We start from the raw sequence: 25,895 nt of genomic DNA on the forward strand, positions 1-25,895 counted from the left end.
ACTCGCTTATTGATGCCCCCCAAAACAGGAAGAGATATTTTTCCTATAGCCAATCAGGGAGCTTGTGTCATGTTGTCTATGGTGTCCAGAAAGAGCCGGTTTTAATTAAGACACTTGCCGTTACGTCTGGGTGGAGCAGTGGAGGATTTTCTGGCGCTGCAGTATTTTACGGCTCGACAAATTGATCTCCGTCGAGGCAGAGCTCAGTGTTTGAGTTTATGGAGGAATAAAGCACATTTTCGACAGAATGTTTAGTTTAGATGATTAATTAGTTAATCAATTGACAGAAAATGAATGAACAGCAATTTTTCTTTCTTTCTCTGGTTTGTCTAATGTGAGGATTTGCTGCTTTCCTCTGTTTTATTGCAAATGAAATATATCGGTCGGACAAAACAAGAAATTTAAAGACGTCATCTTGAAGTCTGGGAAATGTTGCTGTTTTTCACTATTTTCTGCCATTTAATAAACTAAATTATTAATCCGTTTCTTTGGAAAAATAATCTATAATCGATTTATGGTCATCAAAATAATTGCTAGTTGCAACCTGATTGCTCAAGCATCCAAAGTTTTTATGCAGTTTCTGATCAGTCGAAGAAGGAAAGAAAGAAACATGAAAGGTAGGTAGGAAAGAAAGTAAAGCAGGAAAAGGGAGGAAAGAAAGAAAGGAGAAGGGAAAGGACAGAAAGAAAAGAGGAGGAGAAGAGGAGGAGAAACAGAAGTAAACTGAAAAAAAGCAAGGAAGGAAATAGGAAGTAGAGAAGGAAAGTATATTTTCTGTGCTTATCTGATTTTGAATGTAAAATCTGAATCTGCAAAGTAACCAGTAACTTCAGGACATTTTTCAAAGAGTTGCCTTTTAATTTTGAAAGAAAAAAATGCAACAAAAAACAAGTGTGGACGAGATGGACGCAGCTTACAGAAATCACAAATCTTAAATCACCATATTTCTTCGTTAAGCTAACTGCTCCCTGCGGCTTCTGTGCTGACTGGAAGTGACGTTGACGGCAAAGATGCTCACTTGCCACTGATTGGTTGGGGCAAAACACAAGCCCCTCCCAAACACAAATCAGCCAGCAGGATGTCAAACATGAATGAAGTGAACAAAACGGTAATCCAGTCTAATGATTAGTAACTCCAGCCATGAGACAGATATCGGAGAGTAAGTGAAAGTCTCCCAAAGTGGAAATACTCCAGTAAAGTACCAGAACCTCAGCCGTGTACAGTGACTGAGTGACATTACAATAAACACATTTGTCTGACCATGCTTGTTGAGGGAAAGGAAGGCAGCTTTTCCCGAGGATTCAAACCGGTGACCTCCTGGTCCGAAGCTCGGGTCCGTCCTGATTGAAAAGAATGTGCAGTGAAAACACGAGAAACGTCCTGAAGTCACAGCTCTGACCTCGTCCTCTGGGGTTTTACAGGACTTTTCTTTTGGACAGATCTGAGACTGGACGAGCTGTCAGCGCAGAGTCAGTGAAAACAGCTCCAAACATCATAACTTCAGAGCAGCAAAGAAAGGAAAACTTCAGCTGCACAGTTTGAGAGAAAATATTTTGTTAGTGTGGGATGTAGATGAGACACATGAGGATTCAGAAAATTCCAATAGCCTGTTGGCATCTTGGCTTTTTACATCTTAAAACAGATAAATCTATTTTCTTTGTCTGTTTCTTGTAACCGAATCACTTCGGTCTGTCCATTTGTGTTTGTATGTCTGTCCATCATCGCGTTCCCGTTGTATTCCCTACAGAGTTCCTATTGACTTTGTGTTTTCGGTGGTTTGTGGTCACAGCGTCCAGTAAAGGCTCCTCTGTTTTCTTGACTGATGTCATTATTTAATGTTTCTGTAACTGTCTGTATTCTGGGTTTTATTAAAGGGTCTGATCACCATTGACCTCATCAGTGTGATTACATAATCATCAATGGTTTTATGTCAAATGACATGTTTTGTTTTCCTGTTGCTTGGATTTCAGTGAGGCGTTTTGAGTTTTTAGCGATGGAATTTTTTAATAAAAGCAGCGATGACCACACTGACATAATGCAGCATTTGAGTCGAGTTTATCTGAAGAGTCTTGAGAACTCAAGGCTCATGGATACAGTGATATAAAGCTGTTAATGTGAAAAGATTCAACAGCAAAGTCCCGTCAGCAGGTTCTATGATGTAGTGATGTTTAAAAGAAAGTGATATAATGACAAAACAAACCCAACCACAGCAACTGAAAGGACGTTCAACAAGGTTCTCTGTCACAAAGTGGAAGATTATAGTAATTTCATGGAGTCCGAGCAGTTATTGGCTCACAGATCTGAAAGGATAAGGCTGGCGTTATGTTAGTCTGTTTCTCAATACTTTCTAACTTCCCTACCCTGTCTGTGACTTTCAGCTCCAAGCCCACTGGTTCTTACTGAAGGATGTGAAAGGCTCAGTAATTTCCTCAAACAGCTGCTCGCTGTAGTTTTTTGCAAACAAACAGGAGGAAATAGTGCATTTGTTGGGGACTATTTCCAGCGGCGGATGAATCCACATGTGGTGCTGTAGCGAGTGTTTGGGGCAGCAGGACGGTGTGTGTGGGACTGAGTCAGAATAAACTACAGTGTGTGTGTTCGTGGTGATGAAGGAACATGTCACCCAGTGCAACAGTGCGGCTCGCTGATGTGTTTTTAACAGTTTTTGAATACAGTAGAGCTGCACATGAGCATCGATAAAGAGACCTTTTACATGTTACATATAATACCTCATAACACGTTGTTTAATGTTTTGTTTTCACTTGTGTGTCAAAGGTTGCACATGTCTGTCCGCTGCCCTCAGTGGCACAACGGTGGAGTCAGAGTAGATTATCGCTGACAGAGTTAAGGACTGCACAGCATGGGAACTTGGACAGTCCACATTCGAACCATTCAAATCTTCCATTGCCCGGTTCACTTTAGCATGACGTCAAGTCCAATGTTTCACTCTTAAAATACAGCGATACACATAAAGAGTGCACAAATCTGTACAAAAAGAGAGACTATGGTGGGGTGTCCTGGTACCCTGTAGGGGTTTAAGATGCATGAATGACCCAAACCATGGTAATTTACTGTAATATCTCAACCATCCATGTCAAATAAAGGCTGCAAAAAAGGGTCGTTCGTGAAACTGAGTGGGGCAAATGTGTCAAAGGAAAAGTCAGTGGCCAACATGGTTGCCTCCCTGCCAAAACGCAAAGCACCTAATCTAACCTCTAATCTCTGTCATGTTATCCGACTGATCTTGTGTCCTCTCAGCTTCTGTCGTGTCCAATCAAAACAGAACTATAGCTGGACCAGACCTGGAACCGTGGTGGACTACAAATTGTTGTGGGGTTTTAAAAAAAAAAAATCTTCCTGGCTCTCCCAGGAGATCATGTGACTTGAAGGTCAGCCTGTGGCCGCTATAAACCAGCACTCAGCCCGGTACTGTTTGGTTAAACCCACTCAGTGAGTCGGGTTAACTCAGTTCATTTCTCCTCTCTGTGTGACATCACCCTGTAGGCATGGTAACCACGGGGGTTCAAGAACAAAGACTGGGGTTTTCCATCAGGACCTTCATGTTAGAATAACACAGTGTGTGTGTGTGTGTGTGTGTGTACATGTGTGTAGTCTCTTCATAATCCAGCAGCATGTTTGAGCAGAGTGTTTTTACACAGTGAAAGAGCCGCTGGTTGTTTCCTCTCCTGCGTCGGTGTCTGTTGGGGCTTTACATGCTGTGATGAGCTACAGCACAAACGGTTACATGTTCTCTTCATGTCAGAGGTTTGAAACCATCTCTGGATGTTTGGAGTCTTCTGTCAGCTCAGTTTATTAGCATGATCGTTCATCAATAAAAAATTACCATTGAACTTGGCCAAACAGACATGTTCAAAATAAAACCTAGAGACTTATTTTTAAACATAGACTTTGACGTGATGTCTTATCTATTTCTTCTCTTTTGGCAACTGTCTTCCAACCTTTTTCTATTGTGTGTTTTATATATACACTTCTTTATCCTCCCCGTCCCAAAGGAAGGTTTTCAGACCTTGAGAGTGAGGAAACTCTGATCACTGTCTGGTTACCTAAACCTAACACGGCAGCGGCGGATGGCCGCCCACCATTGAGTCTGGTTCTGCTCGAGGTTTCTGCCTCTTAAAGGAAGTTTTTCCTTGCCACTGTCGCCAAGTGCTTGCTCATGGTGGGATTTGTTGGGTCTCTGTAAATAATATTATAAAGAGTTCGGTCCAGACCTGCTCTGTAGGAAAAGCGCAATGAGATAACTTCTGTTATGAATTGGCACTATATAAATAAATAAACTGAACTAAATTGAAATTGAATTGGTTGTTTATAAAGAAAGCACAATAAGCCTGAGTTGATCAGGTTGGTGTTGAGGGTTTGGTCGGAGTGGTGGGTGTCAAATCAGAGCGTGACGGTCTGTGGGACCTTTTGGTGCATTCAAAAAAAGAAACATCATCTATGCTCATACTCCACCTTCAAAACTTGTTTTTTAATCTGCCAGTTGAGATAGATAGATAGACAGAAATTTCACTTATTTCCAGTAGAGTTTCCATTTGCATTGTTTCAGGAATACGCTAGAACTGAGTGTCAGTATCTTGAAACTGAACACAGAGTGAGGTAGATCCCCACAAAAACAAAACATTTGTTCTTGAAAACTCGAAAACAATTTCACTGTATAAAACAGATTTTTTTTTTTTTTTTAATTTTAAGTAAATAATTAAAATCAATTAAATTTCTCAGTAAGATTTGGGATTTTTTACCGGGTGGGTTTGATTGGCTAATGTTGGTGGGATCAGTCACTGAGAGTCGATGTTGAGAAACTGCGGTACGTCAGGCCAGAGGATGGGGATGGTTGGGACAGCTGGGTGGGGTTGATGGATGGTCAACTAGTGGAAGGGAAATCAGAGGGACCAGTCGGATCGGGTCAGTGGGTTTCAGCATTGGTTGATATGACAATATGCATATATAACATTAGAGGATATAGATTTTTGTCAACCATCACACATTTTTCTATACTGTTTAGAAGTATCCACCCCTTTAATATGCTGCAAATCAGTGTACAGGACTGTTTTATGGTAATATTGGGTTTAGGTGATTTGGCCTCAGTGTAATGAAGTACCTTGATTTGTCAGGTATTTGATGTGATGGATTAGCCAATAACATCCCATCTGTTTATTTGATCTGTAAACAATTTCTCAAATGAATTTACAGAAAAAGTGCTGTATCAGGATGCATATCGATAGTGATTTGTTATTACATAAACTGATGATAGAAGGTTTTATCCTCATCGTCCACTTCTACAGATAGTTAGGGTCAGTCAGGTGGGTGGTGGGATTGGTAGATGAGGTACAACTGGTCCAGTGGGTGGGTAGGTGAAATCACTGGGTGGACGGGACAGGATGGGTGGGAGTGATGGGTTAGGGGTTAGTTAGTTGGGATTTCTCAGGTTGGTGGAGGGGGTGTCTGTCGTCTGGTAGGTAAAGCTCTTTGAGATTAGTAGGTAGGGGGTTCTTGTGTTGGTTGTTGGTACCTTGTATGGGTGGTGTTACCTCAGTCCCGTGGGTGGTGGTGCGTAACGCTCTGCTGCTCCTCGCTGCTCCTCCTTGTTGTGTGAGAAAGCAGCAGCTCGGCCTTCAGACGGGAACTGGCTGCTGTTGACACTGAGGTGAATCAGGGTCGGTTATCCAAATATTATCCGTTTCTCTGAATGATTATTACCCCTGATTTATGAGTCGGCTTGCTGCTCGCCGAAAACACAGTTTCAGATGATACGCGGCTCGCGCTGGATGTGTGGAGGCCCAGACTGTTGCTCTTGGGCACGGCGGTGGCGGCGGCGGTGATGGCAGCAGGTTTATGAGGCTTACTGCTGAAAAACGACTCCTCAACGACAGGTTGTGTTTAAGAAAACATTTGGTGGACTGAAGACCACCTTGTCACAGACAGGATGAATGAGGAAGAGTCTGTCTTTAGTTTTATTTAACCTTCATTTCTTTTCACCTTGCAAGTCGGCTATGAACACATTCTGTAGTTACAGAAGATTTAACATCCAGAGTGACAACAGAGAATAGTATCAGAAGGATATGGTGAGTGTGTGTGAACAGATGGGTTTCTCTCTCTGTTAGGATACTGAGAGGGATGAGGAAGAGTAGGAGGTAGGAAGAGGGATGGATGAGACAAAGGAGGAGAAACTGAGGATTTAGAGGTTAAAGAGGAAGTGCAAGAAGGAGTAAGACAAAAAGGAGATAAAACTTGAGATGTGGATTGAACATAAAGCAGGCCAGGACGGTTTAAAGAGATTTAAAATAAATCTTACAAATATAGTTTCATTTTTTAAAAGGCTCAGTAATTTCTGTTAACAGCTGGTCACTGTAGTTTTTATCAAACGTTACTCAAACAGGAAGAAATAACGCATTTGTCAGGGACTATTTTCAGCAGCGGATTAATCCACATTTGGTGCTCTAGTCAGTATTTGGGGCAGCAGGACGGTGTTTTATTAAAACATAGCATATTTAAAACTTTCATATTCCAGGTCCACAATTCCATAATCATCTCCACATCTCAACTCAACTCAGCTTTATTTATATAGCACCTTTCAAACAAACATGTAGCCCAAAGTGCTTTGCATAGTAAACTTAGAACAACACAAACAAAAAAAAAACATTTTGCAAGACTACAATTTACATAAAACTCAATAGAATAAAAATAAAATAAACACCAAGGATACAAATAATTTAAAAACCAACTTTACTCCAAATTAAAAGCCAGATTTTAAAGATAAGTCTTTAATTTCCTTTTAAAAATACCGAGAGAGGTTGCCATTCTAATATCCAGAGGCAGTGAACAGAAGGCACGTTCACCGAAACTTTTATGGGACTACTTTTAAGGAACATTTAAAAGAAAAGCGGTGGAGGACCTTAGTGATCTGGCCGAAACATAAAATGAGAGAAGGTCCCTGATGTAGGGAGGAGCAAGCTCATTTAAAGCTTTCTACACAAGTAAAAGAACTTTAAAATCAATTCCAAAAGATACAGGCAAGTTATTTTAGAGTTTAGTTGGTTGTGTTGAGTTCATATTTAGATTATTTATTTTTATTAAATAACTGCTCCATTTAGATTTTTAAAAACACTTTTAGAAAATATAATAATCCCCTCCTAAAATTCAAATTTTTGGAGGCCTTTCAATGGGGAGTGAAGCAGTGGTGTTTGGGGGACTCATAATCTGCAGCCCTGGTATACTAATCAAAGTGCTGGTTATCAACTGCCGCTGATTAGCATTCAGCCTGAAATAATCCACCTTTGTTGCAGAGTCAGTTACTTCAGAGTTAAAGTCCTTTTTCATGAGGTGTTCACACTGTTTTGTCCATCACCTGCAGGAGGATGAGACACACTAAGATTAGGAAAAGGAGGAAGAGGTGAAGGAGGAAGGAGAAGGGGAGGAGGGAGTGAGGAGGAGACATGGTAAGATAAGGAGGAGGAGGAGGCCGATGAAGAGAGCAGATAACAGTAGAATTAGTGGAGTTTCATTGATTAGCTGTAGAACAGAAGTGCGCGAGCATCGATCAGCTCTCAGGAACAGTTTTACAGGATTTGGGCTGAAAAAGAAGAAGACAACAGTGTGTTCTGCAGAGAAAGAGAAGAAGAAGACTGACAGTCTGACTTTTCTGACGCTGTTTTCCTGTCTGCAGATACAGCTGATTGGTTACTCAGCATCTAAACGTCTTCCGTACTGACCAGAGAAACAGCCGATTGGTCGGTTTGATGTCTAGATGAAGAAATAGACGTTTTTTAGTGTTGTGTGGTTTAAATTGCCGTGATGCGTTGCATAAGATAACCAATCAGAAACTACAACACACCATCCTATAACTCTGCTTACCTGTTTAGTATCGTGTGCCTGCAGTGTACAGTACAAGTACATTTATTATAAATTATGAACACTTTACATTACTATCAGGCATCTTCCAGTGTAATATAATCCATTTGTTATGTTGCAGAGACAGATTTTTTTTTAACAGATTTTAAAGCCCTTTGAGGCAGATTTGTGATTTTGGGCTATATTAAGAAGTTTGACTTGACTTGACTATTAAGATTATTAAGATCCATCCCAGAGACGACCATGTCATGTCGGATGGTAATACAGTTGAAAGTGTGGACTGATTTGAAATTTGGTGTGTTCGTGTGCTGGTAGAAAGCTCTGACATATGATATTTGAGAGTTGATTGCGACACAAGGACCTTATTATTGCAAGAACATCCCAAAATACACATTATTAATTTCGAAGCATCAGTGTTTGCTTATTATTTGTTCATTTGTTTCATTTTCTGACACTATACAGTGGCTCACGAATGCAGCGATTTTCAGCAGCTGACTCTCAATCCTCAGAAGTCAGAGATTTCCACCAGTACTTGAATGCACCACAGCAGCAGACTTTTTAGATTAACCCAGGCCATGCTGCGGAAGTGTACTCAAGGTGTGGCCAGTACACTCTGACGTCACTATCTTAGCCCGTAGACTTACAACAGGACTAACATCTTAGCCTTAAGATGCTTTTGGAAAACGGGGCTCTGGGTTTTTATCCAGAAGAGGTCAGTGAAGCACTGCTCAGCTTGGTGTTAAGTTCCTCTTCAGTTCCTTAGTACCAGGGGTGATTAAAATGTGGGGGCAGGAGGGCTGAGACTGGCTGATCTTGAAATTTAAATCCTCAGATTTTCTTGTATATGATTGACTTGAAGTCGCCTGAAATGCTCTGGAAACGATGACTCTGTTCCGTCATACTGCTCACGTTTAACATCAATGCGAGTCCATGCCGCCACTGTATCTGAGCACTGCCACATGTGCTTTCTAAGCACATCAGTAGAGTCTGGGACGCCCTGCAAGAAGTAACACATTGTCAGCCAAAACAACTATTACACTGCTCATAATGTGTATTTTTTTTTTTGCTATTTGCATCTCAACACACTCTCAAGGGCCGATCATGTTTTATTTCTGTGCGCCTGCATTCGCTCCTCTCTTTTCGGCAGAAGGCGTGACGTTTCACAGAGGAGAAACATCCAAACGCCTGAAACGCTTTTTAGCAGATTTAGGTCTCTGTGTGACCCTCCTGAACTGCTAGCATCTTATGTAGAATCGGCTTATTCAACTACGCACGGAGGTGACGTGATTAAATCAATTATTCTTGGGGAAACATTGTTTTTGAGAGTTTTTCTAATGTACTTATTTTCCTTCTTTGCCTGGAAATCTTCAAATTTAAGAATACTGAATCTTGGCACCAAATATGACCTCACAGCAGCTTCAGTCCAAAACTAAAAAAATCATATAATCTTGAGAAAACTCAGAATGACCCGCTGTTTCTGTGTGTGTGTGTGTGTGTGTGTGTGTGTGTGTGTGAGTGTCGTAACACCTTTAGACATGATAACTCACAGCTGCATTAGTGACTTACTGACACACACACACACACACACGTCACACACCCAGCGATAAACACATTTAACACACAAACACGCACACACACACTCATCACACACACATCGTCCTCTGATGGTGAAGCAGCCATTTACATGCCAGTGTTGCTTCAGAGCTGCAGTTAAGTGTTTTTAACTGATAACTGAACCACATTCCTGTCTGGAACCACACACACACACACACACACACACACACACACACAAACACACACACAGGGTATCTCTGTAGCGTCTGCTCGGTCCAGACAACGACAAGATTTACTCTCTGTAATAAGGTCAAAAGGTCAAAACACTGTCAGTAAATTTCAGACACACTTTCTGTCTCACACACACATAAACACTCAGCTGTTGGTTGAAGTTGTGCAGATCGCTCACCGACAGCTGTCTCTCAAAAATAAAGAGTTGTGAGTTCAGCACAAAAACGCAAAACTACCAAATATTCTCATTTCAGAGTTATAAATTTAATTTGAATCCACACATTCTCATTATCAAACAGACAACACCTGAACCGTGAAATGAGGGAAACGCTATGAAGGGTCGTACAGAGTGGATTCATTATTATTTGGAATAATCCACTGTGTTTTAAAGGAATAGTTCAGCATTTTGGGAAATACACTTATTCACTTTCTTGCCGAGAGTTAGATGAGGAGATCGATACCACTCTCATGTCTGTGCGGTAAATATGAAGCTACAGCCAGCAGATGGTTAGCTTAGCTTAGCACAGCTAGCTTGGGTCTGTCCAACAAAAAACACCTTCCAGCACCTCTAAAGCTCACTAATAAACATGTTACATCTCATTTGTTAAACCCCAGTGGTGGAAGAAGTACTCAGATCCTTAAAAGTAACAATTTAAAAATACTCTATTACAAGCAAAATACAGCATTTAAAATCCTACTTAAGTAAAAGTACAGAAGTATTATCAGCAAAATGTACGTAAGTAAGTATTAAAAGTACCCGTTCTGCAGAAAACTGATTAGATTTTGATTGTTAATACTGATGCATCAATGTTAGAGCAGTATTTTACTGTTGTAGCTGCTCGAGGTGGAGCTAGTTTATATACTTTTAGCTAGTTTTAACTACTTTATACGCAGTTAGCTAGTTTAGTCCAGTGGTTCTCAACCTAGTGGTCGGCCCCTCCAAAGGGTCACCAGATAAATCTGAAGGGGCGTGAGATGATTAATGGGAGAGGAAAGAAGAAAAAGTTCTGATACACAAATCTGTTTTCAGTTTTGGTGAAATCTTGGATAGTTTGGACAGTTATTAAAATTAAACTGTGTGAGAAGTTTAGAGGGGAAATGTCTCTTTGGTGAAACTGCTAAGAACCCGTAGACATCTGAAACTTGACAAGGAGCCTCAATTAGACACTGGGTTTTTTTGTACAGGGCCACAAACAAAAAATGTTGGTAACCACTGGTTTAATCTTTAAAACTATGTTGTATTTTATGAGCTTTTTTGTCTAAAGTCTTACGATGAAAAGTAACTACTAACTAAAGCTGTCAAATAAATGTAGTGGAGTTGAAGTATATAGTAGCAGAAAATGGGAATACTAAAGTAATGCACCCTTAAAATTGTACGTGAGTAAATGTACTTTCCACGACAGTTTAATCTGCACAAAAAGTGAAATATAAATAAGACAATTCATCATTGGGGGGTATGCACTGCACTATTTCTTGGCTGGGAGCAGTAACTTCCTGGAATTTCTGCTTGTTAATTAATAAGCTTCAAAGGTGGTGGCAGTTTGATTTTGTTACCTTTGGACTGAGCCAGGCTAGCTGTTTCCACCTGTTTCTAGTCTTTACGCTAAGCTAAGCTAACCAGCTGCTGGCTGTAGCTTCCTATTTACCATTCAAACATGAAAGGTATCAATTTTATTCATCTAACTCTCTCTCTCGCCAGCGAGCAAATAAGCAAATTTCCAAAATGTCTAATTACTCCTTTAAATATCGAACACACCACTCTGCAGGCTTGAAACGTGACTCTGTTTGTCGCTCATGGCCAACGTAAGCGACAAAGATAAACAGCTAGAAGGAAAATGGAACTAGTATGTTAAGTCATGTCTTGGTGAAACACTGGGAGGAGAGGAGGAGTGGATTATTCTGCAAGAGAGGGTGAAAAAGGTTTTGTCATGTCAGTGTATCGGGCAGTGACTCATCTTTTCCTCTTTGAACAATACGTTTGTTCATATAATTGCTGTTTTTCAAATGCTTGATGCTACAATATAACTGCCCTGTTTTATATTTGTCCACATTTTCCCTTAGAAATATTATGAGCGGAAATGAATCAGGAGACAGAGACAGTTTGGAGGAAAGCTTCAGCGAATGAATTTGCACATCTGCAAACACATGAAACTTTTTTTTCATCCCTTATTTGTTTCCCATAAGGTTCACATTTGCTGTATCTTTCATGTTTTGTAATGAAGAAGAGTTAGAAATACAAACGACCAGACTGATGCCTTCCTTAGTGAGCAGACTGTACTTCAAAAGACTCTGAGCATAAACCAGTTTACCTTCAGTTGGAATTTCAGATTTTGCTGGTTTAAACTCGCCAGGCAGCCAAGGCTGAGCGCGCTGATGCTTTTTTATTTTAGGCATAAAATGTGCAAAAACAACATTTGAGTGTCACTATGACTCAGAGGATAATCTTTTTTAGATTTCTTTCAGATGTCAATAACAGAGTATCTATGATTGGTAGATTCTGTGTGTGTGTGTGTGTGTGTGTGTGTGTGTGTGTGTGTGTTTGTGTGGACAGTGACAGAGCAGTAAGTGAAGCACTGACAGCAGAGATCGATGACTGAAAGAGAGAGCTTTAATCCACCCTCTCAAAAACACACACTGCCTGTCACTGGTGTGTGTGTGAGAGAGAGTTAATCCTCCCCTCTTACCTCCTGTCTTCTGGTAAATGTAAAGCGGCAGAGACAGACAGATGAGACTCTCCGTCTCTCTGACATCCTCCACTTAGGTTTCACTAAAAAGCTCAAAGTAAATAATCTGTTTCATTCTACTTCCTGTTACTCAGGAACTTCTTCAATGAACCTGTAGATAATTAAAATAATTACAATTTTCAGAGTGTCTTATTAAAATCAGAAAATTCATGGTAGCTGAGTGGTTACAGCGCGTGTCCCGTAACTGCAACGTCCACGGTTCGATTCTGGTTGCATGTCACAACCCCGCCTCTGTCTGCCCAAAACGTAATGTTAAAAAGAATAACCATCAGTAAGTTAAGTACATTTAAATGTATTTCCTCTCAAATGCCCCTTGGAGATTTTGTTTTATTTATAAAAATCACTCTGCGCTCTGTATGACGTTTATATGATGTCTATGATAAATATACATGCACCGTGTTTTTAAGGGTTCTCTGTGACAAGAAAATGTCTTGTGCCTCATTTTATTTATTGCCCAAAAAGGACACATCTGCAAGAATTTCAAATACATTTCAGAGATATTGAAAAACGTTTGTGTACACAACATGAGTTTTTAATATTGGACACACTACACAATTCTGCAGAGTTTAGCAGTATTATTGAGTTTCTCTCAACCCTCTGAACATTTACTGTGCTCTCTAAATTTAGCTTTTTATTTATTTATTTATTTTGCGCTTTTAAAAGACACTAGAAAATGTTGCTTGTGAACAAAAAGATTTCAGTTCAAAATACAATTTGGTTTGATGCTGAGATGCCGAAACAACTATTTTGACAATTGATTTCTCGTTTAAGTCATTTTTCAAGCAGAAATGCTTGAACATTCACTGGTTCCAGCTTCTCCAATGTGAGGAATCGCTGCTTCTCTCCGTTTTATATCATTATAAACTGAATATCTTTGGGTCTTGGACTGTTAGTCGAATAAAACGACAGTTGAAGATGTCACATTGGGCTTTTTTCCATACATTTTATAGAGTGATTAATCGAGAAAATAACTGGCAGAATAATCGATAATGCAAATAGTTATTAGTTGCAGCCCTAGTGGAGATTAACCACTATTAAAAACATTGCTGAAGTTCTTTTGAACAAAGCACTGAACCCTCAGCTCCTCCAGCAGCAGCAGCAGCTCTTACGATGTGTGGTCTCAGTGTGTGACTATAAAGCAGTGCGGTGCTGAAAGGGTCAGCTGTCCCGGACAAACTGAAGGTCAAACAAGGATAATTTATTGAGCTTTAAGAAACCGAAGCTGTAACAAAAAAAATCAGGTTTTGTCACGATTGTTGTGCTCAGATGGAAAAATGACAGCCGGAGCTGTGAAGTGAAGCCGGCAGCCTGGCAGTGTTTGCAACATTTTCTAGCTGTTGAACTAAACAACATGTTATATTTGGCCGTTTGTCTTGCAGATGGAATTTTGTAGCGATGGATTCGATAAACACAGGCAGCCAAAATGTCTTTGACAGAACAGCATCAAGCTAGAAACCAGCTGCTGGTCAGAGAGGCTCGAGTTCACTGCAGCGTCAGACGTTTTACTGTACAGTCAGCGGAGGGTCACACAGGTGGTTCTGTTAATGAAGACACGGTATAACTTCTTATCAGAGTTACTGCCTTCAAAATATTATAGCCGGTTATAAAAAATATGCAGTTTAAAACTCAGTCAAAATCACAAGATCAGCGCAAATGCAACATACTGGGACAATATACAAACAGGTATCATGACAAAATTCACTAATAATTATTTAATAGTTAAATTAATATGTTTTAATATTCACATATAAATTCACATATATGTTTGACATTCTTATTTATTTATTTTATTCATTTATTTCTACAGCACCTTAGGGAATTCAAAGTGCTTTACATAAGGCAAAGAAATCCATTACAAGAAGATTTAAAAACCCAATGAAAAGGAAAATTTATTAATGTAGAATAAAAGATCATTTGATAATTTTCTGCGCACGCTGTAACATTCAGCCCAAAGAATTACGTTCATAATGGACAAATCTGCAGTGCCGATTTGTGTCGAGTGCTAACGATCAGTGCCAAAGCAGGAAGTACAGTAGTGTGTGCCCTTTATGCAACTGTGTCTTGTAGAAATTATGTTTATATACTATTAGTTTGCAACATATGTTTAGAAAAAAACGTAATGCCACCTGAATGATGTTTTTTATGGTTATGTTCAGGCACTCAAATCTCTTTGAAAAAGTAACTTAAAGCATGAAACAGGAAGTGTTTACTTTATGAACATTTAACCCAAATCATAAACTTTCTCTAACCTTAACCACAGTGACTGTGTCTCCAAACCCTAACTGTCCACGGACAGGACTCTGGACGTGAACCCCAGCCTCCGGTGTTGAAGTCCTGTGCGATATTATAGAAAGAAAGAATCTTCAAAATGTTGTCATTTGCAGAGGTTTTGCAGAATCTTATAATATCAACATACTATCTGGCAAAGGATTGTAACATTAGGTAAGTGTTTAGTGTCTGCATTACCCATAACTACTTCATTAACAGCAATATATCAGTGCTCATTGCTGAGGGTTTGATTTGAAGTTGACTTACTGCCCTCTAGTGGTCAGAAAATACTTACTATAGCTTTAACCTTGCATTGTATAGTTTTTTATAACCGTATATTTACTGTTGACCTGCTAGTTTCTTATTGCTTTTCATACAGTGGCCACAGAAAATAACTTTTTTATGATTATGACGTTTACGTCTGGTAGGTGTCAGTTAAGATCATGAATGGGGACACCTCGGTGCTCAGACTGTAGTTTAACATTTAAACTAAGTAACTTCTGGTCTACAGAGATCTGTAGGCAGGCCAACTTTGGGTGCTCCCACTCTGCTTTTTGGAAAGCAAAACCCACGGCAGAGCAGAGGAAACTGAAGCAGGACGACGCGGGAGGCTGTTAAACGTACTGTGATTTGTTTAAATAGAAGTCAGTGACAAATGGCTGTGAGTAACAAAAGCTTTAAACAACAGCGGAGTGCAGGAGTTTCATCACAGGCTGTAGGGAACATGACACACCACACACGTTTGTACTTCTATACTTATGAGGACCCTCAGCGACATACGTATTCCCCCTAGTCCTTTAATCTAACCTAAACTTAATTCTAACCTTAACCCGAAAACCAACACTTCCCTAAACATCCCTTTGATGACGTGAGGCTCAGACAAAATGTCCTCCCTCTCAAGTTCTCAAATCGGTCCTCACAAAGATACAAGTACAAGAGAAACACACACACCTAAACAGATAGCACTCAGAGAAGGAGGGGTGAAGGAAAGGACTGCAGACAGAGGAATAAATGAAAGGCTTATTGCTTCAGTGGTAAAATTACCGTAAACAAAGGATACCATGATGGACAGAATTAGTCCTCGTGTCTCCAGAGTAAGACCACATTTCCCATCAGCCCGGTTGCCACCTGTCCCTCCTCCTTCCCTATATACACCATGTTCATTTTGGCACCTGATTTTAGTCTTTTGACGAAAATGTTAATTAGTTTTAGTCATTTGATTTTTTGCTAGTTTTCGCCAGTGAAATTGTTATCTCATTTTAGTCATGCATTTAAATTTGTTCTGTTTTCTAAGCATTTTGAGGCTACAGCCGTGTTGTTCGTTACAGTTACCGTGGTTACACGTGTCGTTCCTGTCTATAGCGAGGTTAGTGGAAAACTTAGTTAATGCTTACTTGTTCACACTCGCAGTGTCCGTGTCCCTCTGCTCTGCAGTAACACGACAGACTGACTCTCTTCAGTAAATCCAGTTAGCATTATAAACTCCGCTGTTTGAACAGAACCACTGACCGCTAAAAATGTCGCTAAATATTTCTTTAGTGAACTTTAGAGGAAGATTTAGATGGTCGACATTAATCCTAGAACTTACTCATTCCTTCTGTTAGCAACATGAACGATAGCCAACTGTAAGTAATGTTAACATTACATCCACAGCACTTCATAAAGTTACGTTAGCTTACCTTTTTATCAATGTAGGCATGCCGGCTGCATGTTTTCGTAGTTTGTCTCAGCTTCCTGTCTAACTCTCAGTAGTTTGTAGATTTAGTCCATAAATCTGTTTCTTCCAAGCACAGGTAACGTCCAATAACATTACTGACAGAGACATAACGTTACTGACAGGGGCGTAGGACTTTTTGGGGGGATACAGCCAAAGATACTAAAATAAATAGCCGTGGATGCGGGGAGGGGCCCATAAAGAGTGTACATGGTCCAGGATTTTGTGCTACGCCCCTGGTTACTGAATACAGGATGCTTCTTATTAACGGTGGTACAACAGGTCAAACGGCTAAATCAACGGCGCTGGAGGAAAGTGTTTTTTACTAATCAGGAGCTGCAGTGTGCGACTCTGCAGGTTGTTCATTTTTCTGTTCGTCCTTGTCTCACGTTATCGTTTAGTTTTTATTTGTTGACGAAAAATGTAATACATTTTGTCATAGTTCTCGTATTCAAGAGTTACTTTTCATTTAGCTTTTGTCTTGTTTTCGTCGTGGAAAAAACTTTGTCAACGAATATTTTTCCTGATAGTTTTCATTGATGAAATTAAGACTAAGATTTCTGGAGAACGATGCCTCTAACATGAACCTCTAATTTTTTATTAGACTTTGATTTTGCAGCCCTGCCAGAAAAAATTATAAAGACTGGGGAAGAGAAAAAATAATGAATAAATTGTCGGCCGTATGTAACAATACTTTGTAAACATCAGGAGAGCCTGATGAAAATTGTCTGGTGGGTGGGAAGTTTAAGAACCTTGCTCTAGGTGGTCTTTAGTGGTGGTAGCTAATACTGCTAATGCTAACTGTCCAGTTTTTCTTCTTCTCTTTATTCCAAACAAAACATCAAAAATGCATCATTTCCTGTGCGGCAGGAAAGAGCAACCAGACTGTAAGTGTAAAGGAAAGCAAGTGGGAAAGATTTATGAGCTGGATACATGTTGACTTTTGTTGTTTTTGAAAATTTGCTGATTATTTTGTATATTCATTCATTAGCACGCATGTATACATGTACTTCAGCACAGTTTGGGTTTATTGAAATAGGTATTTTAGTGTTGGTTTACGTTTTAAACTAACGCTTATTCATGTCAGCGAGAGCTTTTGCAACACCAGCAGACTTAAACCTTTTACAAAGATATTCTGATTCAGAGACACAGAGAGAAACAGGGAATATAATCCAAATTTTAAAATTGAATTACAGCTTATGAAAGACCAGTTAATGATAAACAAAATGTCTACCCAATCCAGGGAGTAAACAAAAATAAAAGATGAGGCAATGACTCAGAATAAGACAGGAGAGTCTGCAGACAGACAGCCAGACAGTGACAGACATTAAAGTGCTTACATGCAGAGAATAATAAATGAGGCTGTTTCCTTTGATTCTCGCAGTCATTTACAGCATTGATTGTTTGTTGGCTGTATGGACAGCAGAGAGGCCGGCTATTGGCTCAGGTCATCACCTTATAAACGCACTCAACGCTTCCTCAATACAGTCACACTGCATCACCACGGATGGATGGAGGGATGGATTAATAATGAACACAGAGAGGCTCGGGGAGATCGACTCATTTTAACTGCTTCTTGTAGCTGTGAATCTTTCTGTTTATTTATTTAATAACTGTTTTATTTTTATGTTGATTTTGCACTAGAAGTCCAGATGTAAAAGTCAGATTTTTATACACAAGTTGAGTACTCTTTACGAATTACAACTCCAAACTCTCCACACAGGAAATAGTTGCTGTTTGTTTTTTTTAAATGTTTATATATTTCTTTATTTTGTCTACAGGATAGCATTACATGATTTTCTCTAGAAAAAGGGAAAGAACTAGTGTTGCAATGGACATTAGGGGTTTACTGGGACCAGAATCAAATTCTAGTATAACACAATAAATGTATGTGTATTTACTAACTCAAACTTTAAATTTTTCTACAGAGTAACTAACAAAACAACATACTTAAAGCCCTTCTGGCGTCCCCGAGAGGCTGCTGGAGAGTGTTGACTGGCACAAAACAAATTTTAATTCTTAAAGGAGCACTTCGTCTTTAAGATTTAGAGTTTACTGGCCATGAGGAGTACTACTCAGTCTGTAAAAACAGTTGTGTAATGCCTTCTGTGTCTCTGGAGGATCTTTGTCAAGTGTGAGAAAATAAACCCGCTGATGTCATAGTGATGTCATCAAAGTTATCTCAGCTTGTGATTGGAGACTACTGATTTATAATAGAAAGCCTGCTTCACAAACTGGAGGTGTGTAAAAAGATATGGGTGATTACTAGACAGGAAGAGTCTGACGAAAGAAGCTAAGAAGAGTTGCGTCATGGGAAATGTAGGATCCAGAGTTTTTGACGCTCGCCCCGTACTTTGGACTAAAAATCTGAAAGTCATGGCATCTTGTTTAAGTCCCCCAGCTTTATGGAAGTGTAACACTGAATCAAAGGAAAAGCTTTTATAGCGCAGTCCACTCCGCCAGTGTTTTCTGAAGCATTTTTTACGTCCGTCACTCGTCAGTCTCACGGAACAGATACTCTTCTGTTTTAACAAATATATCAATCCACACAACTCTGAGAGACACACGTCAATATGTGACCCCCTGTGGGTGTTTTTACGCTCTGATTTTTACCTTTTTCTCAGTCTCTGGTGCACTGAGTGAAGTGTTTTCTCAACAGGCAGCCGTTCAAATCCATTTTCCAATCCATTCATTTTTACTACAGAGCTACGGTGGGCAGGGAAAATGAATGGCTCAGTAAAGCAAAACTAAACTCTTCTCTTCCTGTACACCTCTCATGGAGCCGCCTGATATCAGCAGGTTTTGAGGTTGGAGTCACTGTGGATTAAGTCCAACTGGAAGACATTTCATCTCACTTCCGTGATGCTGATTTCTTATGTCTGGTGTGAATTTGGGTTAGCAATACTTTGGTACGGTAAAGTGTAAAGTTTGTCCTGAGGGTGGCACTAGAGGAAAGGTCATGGGGTCATAAATAGAAAAAGCGTTCATTCTCTGGGGAATGTGATCAGCAAATTCCATGGCAGTCTGACCATTAAATTTCAATATTTCATGAGTACAGACCATGATCATCCACAGAAAAGTTTTACTGCAGTTTGGTCAGTGCTTGTTGCACTGGACGGACTCAAAGGTCGATCTTTATGCCCTGCCACAAGAGCAGCAAAAAAAAAAAGCTTCTTCTTTTTCTATAGTCTTGTTTCATGTGCTATCTTCCACTGTTGTTCTGAAAAAGTATTTTTAGACCTCAGAACTTGTTTTTATGGGCGAGACGTTGGCAGAAGGAGCAGCGAGGCTTTTAAGCAGGTGTAAATCAGGTTTGTATAACATTTAACACCCAGCAGGCCCGTAATAATCACAGCTTCAGCATGCATGCGGATAAGAGGCTAATGATTTGTTGCCAAGGCTTGTTTAAAACATTTCAAATCAAGTGGAGTTATTTCTTTTTGTTTGAGCTGCAAGTGCAGGACTCGACCCTGCCCTTAAACTGAAACATGATCACACAATTATGTGATGGAAATCTTAAAATATACAGATGTTTGACTTTATTTTACCATAAATATGCCTATACTACCTCCAGTTTTACAGTTCATCACTTAAACTAACCTTTGGGTATAAATACTCTGATTTAACTGAAGGTTGTATATATTCAGCTCCACGACAACATAAAACTGTTTCAGATCTGCTCCATCCTCTCTTAAAAAGCAACATTTCTTGAGTGAGACTTTCCATTGACACTGCGGTGTCATGAAATACTCTATGTCCTAAACATGGCAGTAAATATTGTTTGAATGAAATTTCAGATGTGAAGTGTCCGCAGGGACTTCTTTATCTCTCAGACTGCATCCCTGCATATCTATTATCAATATATCTATATGTAATAGTTTTTGTATCTTTCTCATGAGATCTATGACACGCGGAAGAGGCTGCACATCCATAGCTGTTAGCTCGTCTTCATGACTGTCTTCCCTTCTCTTCTTTTAGATCTGTAACACGTCCTAATGCATAAATGCATGAAAAATCATTGATGGTGCACAGTTTGCCCATACATAACTTAAGTCACGTTTTGTACTTAAAATGAATGAATGAATAAATAGAAATAGAGGTCTTGTGTTGGAGAATCTTTTTCAGGACGTCCATGAATGAACCCCACTTCTTTTCAGTCCTTGCGGTTTCCCCAAACACAGCAACGAGCATATGAGTGTGCCTGAAGTAAGCCAAGTGGCTGCCCTCTTTCTACAGCAATTGTATAATTAGCATGAAGACAGAAATATCGCAAATGTCCCTTTTTCCACAGAACGTGAGCTTGATAGTCCTTTTAAACCACTGGCAGAGAGAAGGCTTTTTGTGGGGTTTCTCAAAACACAGCAATTGCATAATTGGCATGAAAATAACAGACATGTTGTTTCCCTCATTCTTTACATACAGTAGGAAATATATCAAGTAAACATTATTTAGGACATATGAAGACCTTAGTCAACAATATATGAAACACAAAATATCGCTTTCTTTCAAAACGACAATGACGTAATGCCACTCTGTCCTCCTTACATTTAATACGCTGTTCTTTAAACTACACGGATACACTTAAGGACATTTTATCTTACTTTCTACAAGTTTTTTAAATATTTTATCCTAATCAATTTGTCCAAATATTTGGACAGCACACAATAGCAGTAATATGAACCTTAACATAACATTAAGATTGATATATATTATCCACTCCCACCTTCTTTGCCCCAGTTTTGTATGCCCAGTTCGCCAGGTGGTGTGGAAACTATTTTTATTTTATTGCTTTATTTGACGGGGACAATAATCCTTGATTAACAGTAAACAAAGTAACTGTAAACAAGAGTTTTTTTGGCCAGATTTTAAAAAGCCACTGTGAAAATAGATTTAAACAACATGCCTTATAAAATTCATATGCACAACATAATAAATATGCACAGAATAGAACAGTTCACATCCACCAATAAAAAAAATCACATTATAGCCTAACATAACATGATAGTCAGCTACAAATGATGCTAAACAAGTTTAAAAAAAAGGGTAAAATGAGATTTATTTTGTAGATTAATTAACTGATATTTATTGTAATAGTGGACATAGCTGAAACATAATAATTCTATATATTGCATAGTTTACAATGTCCTTATTTTTAATGTTTTGATAGGAGGAACTACTTAACTCTGCGTACATTGCCGGTTACGGTAACGTAGTGATTGTTCAGCATTGCGGAGTGATACACGAGTGAAGTGTCGTTTGGCCGCGGTTTCCTTGTTCAAGTTTGAGGCGGACATTTATGTTAGCTAATTAAGTTGGACTTTCTTTGCTTTACCGCCAACCCGAAAATAGTTGTACTACCCGAAGTGGTTACCTGTTAAATAATACTCGGCGTGTCCATACTACTCCATTTGAGAACATTACCGGTTAAAAGTGTGCTTTAGTATTCACCACAAGATGGCAGTACCTCCTTGAGTGAAACGGTCGAGCGTAATGGCGCCAGTCGACGAAGAAAACAGGTTAGCTAGCTGCCTGTTGCTCGTCTCATTTCCCCTGTTTTCTTCAGGTTAGTGACCTTCAAAACAGCCCATGTCTAGTTAAAATAATTTCAGTTAAATGTAAAGGGTGTACTGTCCTGCTCCCTTCTCAGATAGACGTGTGTTATGTTTATCTCTGTTACTGTAAAGTACTTAAAAAGTCCCCCTAAGTTACTCAAGTCAGTGTTAGCTAACTAGCTTAACCTTAGCCCCATTAAAATGAATGTGTCGCAGCTTTCTTGTAATGTAACTTTAGCGGCTCTCTCACACTGCTCATAGCAGGTTAGTGTGAAGTTAACTCTCCTGCAATAAATTGAAGTCGTTAAAGGACAGTTGTTCTCTAGCCTCAATCTAACTTCTGCTAGCTACAGCAGTTTTCTGATTGGATTTTCCATTTATTGACAGGTTGTTAGCAATCTAAGTGCTGATTAGCATCCATTCCAACCAGACTAACGTTACCCGGCAATATTAGGCTGTTTTACTGTAAGTCAAATCTGTAATAAATGACCTGAATGTATTTGTATAATAATAATATACTTAAGTTTTTCTTTTTAGCATGCTTAAATAAAAACAAACATTCAAAGACACTACAGTTTGACAGCTTTATTTACTGACTGGTTGATGTTGTGCCCTAATGGATAAATGGAGAAACCTGTAAATATACATTTTGTTTGTATGAAGAGTGGCAGAATGAGAGAATAGCTGTCTAATGTCTGTCTCACTGTTACCTTATTTTCTACAGGGCAAGATTATAAAATAATAAATACACTGGTTGCGTCATAATTCACAGGCCTTACAGTGAATCACAGGTAATAAAAATAGTAAAATAAGATTTTATATAGATTTTAAACCCCCCTAATGCACAACTTAAGCTTAATAATTTTCCTGCCATGCTCAAGTGAGGTTGCTGTTGCCAATTTAGGATCCCTTTCAAAGCAGCTAAAATTCAAGATAGCAGATGTGTACTGGTCTAAAAATAATGGTAGTTAGATTTGTGCTCAAAATGTCTCCAGAGAGCTGAGCGATTGTTATGAGAAGGCATTTTTTTCAAACTGCCTACAACATACTGAACATACTGAAATAATTGGTCAATTAAGCAATCAGTTGATTATAAGAAAATAAATTGGCAACTATTTCAATAATTGATTAATTTGTTAGTCGTTTTTTAATCAAAAATACCAAACGGTTGCCGGTTCCAGCCTCTCAAATGGGAAGATTTGATGGTAAATGAAACGTCTTTGGGTTTTGGACTGTTGGCATAACAAAGAATTACAGGACATAACCTTGTGTACTGGCAAATTGTGATGATGGGCATTTTTCACTATATTTTGACTGTTCATAAAATAAACAATGAATCTTAATCAAATGTAATAAACGGCATTTAAATCGATAATGAAAAATAATCATTGCTGTAGTGGCAGCCCTAGTCATCAGTTGCATCTGATGTTACTGCCCTTTATAGATGAAAAAGAATATTTTTTTTAAAGGGGAATAGAGTTCACATACTGCTTTCACTTCTGACCCTGTATGTTTGTGTGTTCCAGATCTATGATGCAGAGGGGACGTTACAGCACTTTATTGATGGTAATGATCCCAGTAAGTCGAGCTGGATGAGGTATATCCGCTGTGCCCGACACTGTGGGGAGCAGAACATGATGGTTGTACAGTACAGGTAAGAACAAGTCTAGTTCTCTGACTGACATTTGGTGGGTGTTTGTCATCCAAAAGTGCCCTTTATTGTACCGGGAGTGTGTGAAAATACATGTACTGTATACTAGTACCATAATATCAAAATACCATGAAAACTCATATTTCAGTTCAGTTCATTTAGTAGGCTCCAGTGGGAACATTTGTTCACAGTCACCACTGGGGACCCGCAGCTGACTGAAAGGAGGGGAAGGACTAGGATGAAGGTGATGGACTGTCCTTGAGACACCCAGTACAAAACTATTTCAGAGGACTTATGAAAAGTTATGAAAAGTTTCTTTAAAAAATAAAATAAATCCAGTGCTTCCCTTCTCTTGATTTTAATTTATGATTATATCAGGTATATAATGAGTTATTTTATAAAAATCATCTTTTTTTTGCTCCAAACACAGCTTTTAGGCTATTTATAAATAATACATGTGGTCATTCAAGATAAAATAACATTTCTGACTTTGGCAAACACTAAAGTACTGTCGCATCCCACCTACCAACAAATGAATGGACTGAATACCACATTTGGTCTACACCAGTTTTCACCAGAATTGTCTTATTTTTCCACAAACAAAAACACTAAAGCCATCAGAATAATTTGAAAAATACTGTAATTACATCAAACCTTTACACATAGGGTCAAATTAACATCTACAAACTGACTAACATTAGCAGCTAACATTATCATTGTTACTTTAAGCCACCATTTAATAGAAAAAAAGGAATACGGAAATGCTAGACTGACACTGAAACTGACACTGTAACTGAAATGTACCTCTATAACCACTATGGTTTGTTGGCAGATTTTGTAGGCCCACTTAAATAAGTTATTTCCATGCACAAATGTGACCATGCCCACAATAGAAAGCTCTTGTCAGTTGTCTTACATTAGCCTTGTTGTAAGAAAAAGAGGACAGCCAGGCAGCGATAAGGACACTTATTGTAGCTTTCTTCAGTTTTAGTGTAGTTTATTTGAAGAAACATTCAAACACTTTTCCAGAGGTGAGCAGTTGAGAAACATTCAAACACTGTGAGATGTGGTTGAAGGCTCAGAAAAGTTTGTAAGTGAGCTTAGAATATTTTGTTACACATTTTTCATATGTTTTTTTGTGAGAGCACTTAGAAATGATGAGGAGCACTTGCAGTATGTTTTGTGGGGACAGTTGTTAAGTATTAAACGTTATAAAAGCAGTAAATCCATACAACAAAACACACCCAAAGTAAGACGAAAACATGAAAAGACGGTGTTTCCACAGCGAAAAGAAGTTAGTTTCTGTTTTCTCCAGGTGTATTTTAATGTCCACGCAGCTGTGTGTATTTTTTCCTCTTGTAATTGGGTGGTTAGCAAACTCTTTAACAGGTAATGTTAGTTCAGAAATGTAAAACATATGATTTGATTTAAGTTCTATAAATGTGATTCTTTTGATAAAAGTTTCTCCCGTTATTGATAGTGGGCTGATGTAGATATTATGGTGGTTAATGATGGACATATTCAATTAGAATTTTGGGTCCTAAGATAAAAAAGTTAAGGATCCCCTGTCCTAACCAATTATCGGTGTACAGTGTATATGGTTAGTACTGTTTTGGTTGTGTTTCCATTGTTTCCACTCAAGGAAAAAGCATTTAAGTAATAAAGTTGTAAAATGTTCACATTAGGACAGGAGCAGGTTTGTCAATGTAACTAAAATGGTAACTAATGGTAACATGTCTGCTAATGTTGTGTACTGAAGTACCTCTCTTAGAAACAATTAAGATTATGGTAACTAACGCTCTTGACTCCAGAATCACAAAGGACCCAGAGGTCACCGAGCCGCACAGTGAGTTCAGAAACTGGTAAAACCCGCTATGGCAGGATGTAGCCATCGATAATGAAGATACAGATACTGTGTGATGAAAACTGACACGTACAAGTTCGATATCTTCAGAATGCATCGGCTGATTCGTGGGAGCTTCTTCATTGTTCCTTTGACATAGGCAGTTAAGTTAGAATGTGCTGGCAGTACAGGTACGTGTACAAGTATGTGTAAATATTGTTATTACCCAGCAAATTCCATTAAATAAATTTACTATATAAACTGGACATTTTAAAAGCACTTTCCGGGAACTGTCAGGTTGACTTCTCTTCATTCATTCAGATACAAAAATAAAGGCTTTAGTCTTCACATAAAAAAAAAATAGAAATGAAAGCCTGGTCTTCACACACACTACACATAAGTAACTATGCATTACCTTTCATGATGCAATAATCAATTATGGTAAATATAGTTTATAGTTATATTGAAT

The 25,895-nt window shown here is 38.8% G+C and overlaps 1 protein-coding gene across 5 annotated transcripts in view; it reads left to right on the plus strand.

The window, feature by feature from the left end:
- The window catches only part of prdm6 (PR domain containing 6), a 110,781-nt gene that overhangs the window by 22,663 nt on the left and 62,223 nt on the right, over positions 1-25,895 (plus strand). For all 5 annotated transcript variants that reach the window (XM_044197589.1, XM_044197586.1, XM_044197584.1 and 2 more), the window contains exon 5: positions 23,459-23,586. In XM_044197589.1, coding sequence (XP_044053524.1) covers positions 23,459-23,586 — 128 coding nt within the window. The remainder of the gene's footprint in view (positions 1-23,458; positions 23,587-25,895) is intronic.

This window comes from Siniperca chuatsi, linkage group LG5, assembly GCF_020085105.1.
Source record: "Siniperca chuatsi isolate FFG_IHB_CAS linkage group LG5, ASM2008510v1, whole genome shotgun sequence".
Classification (NCBI taxonomy): Eukaryota; Metazoa; Chordata; class Actinopteri; order Centrarchiformes; family Sinipercidae; genus Siniperca; species Siniperca chuatsi.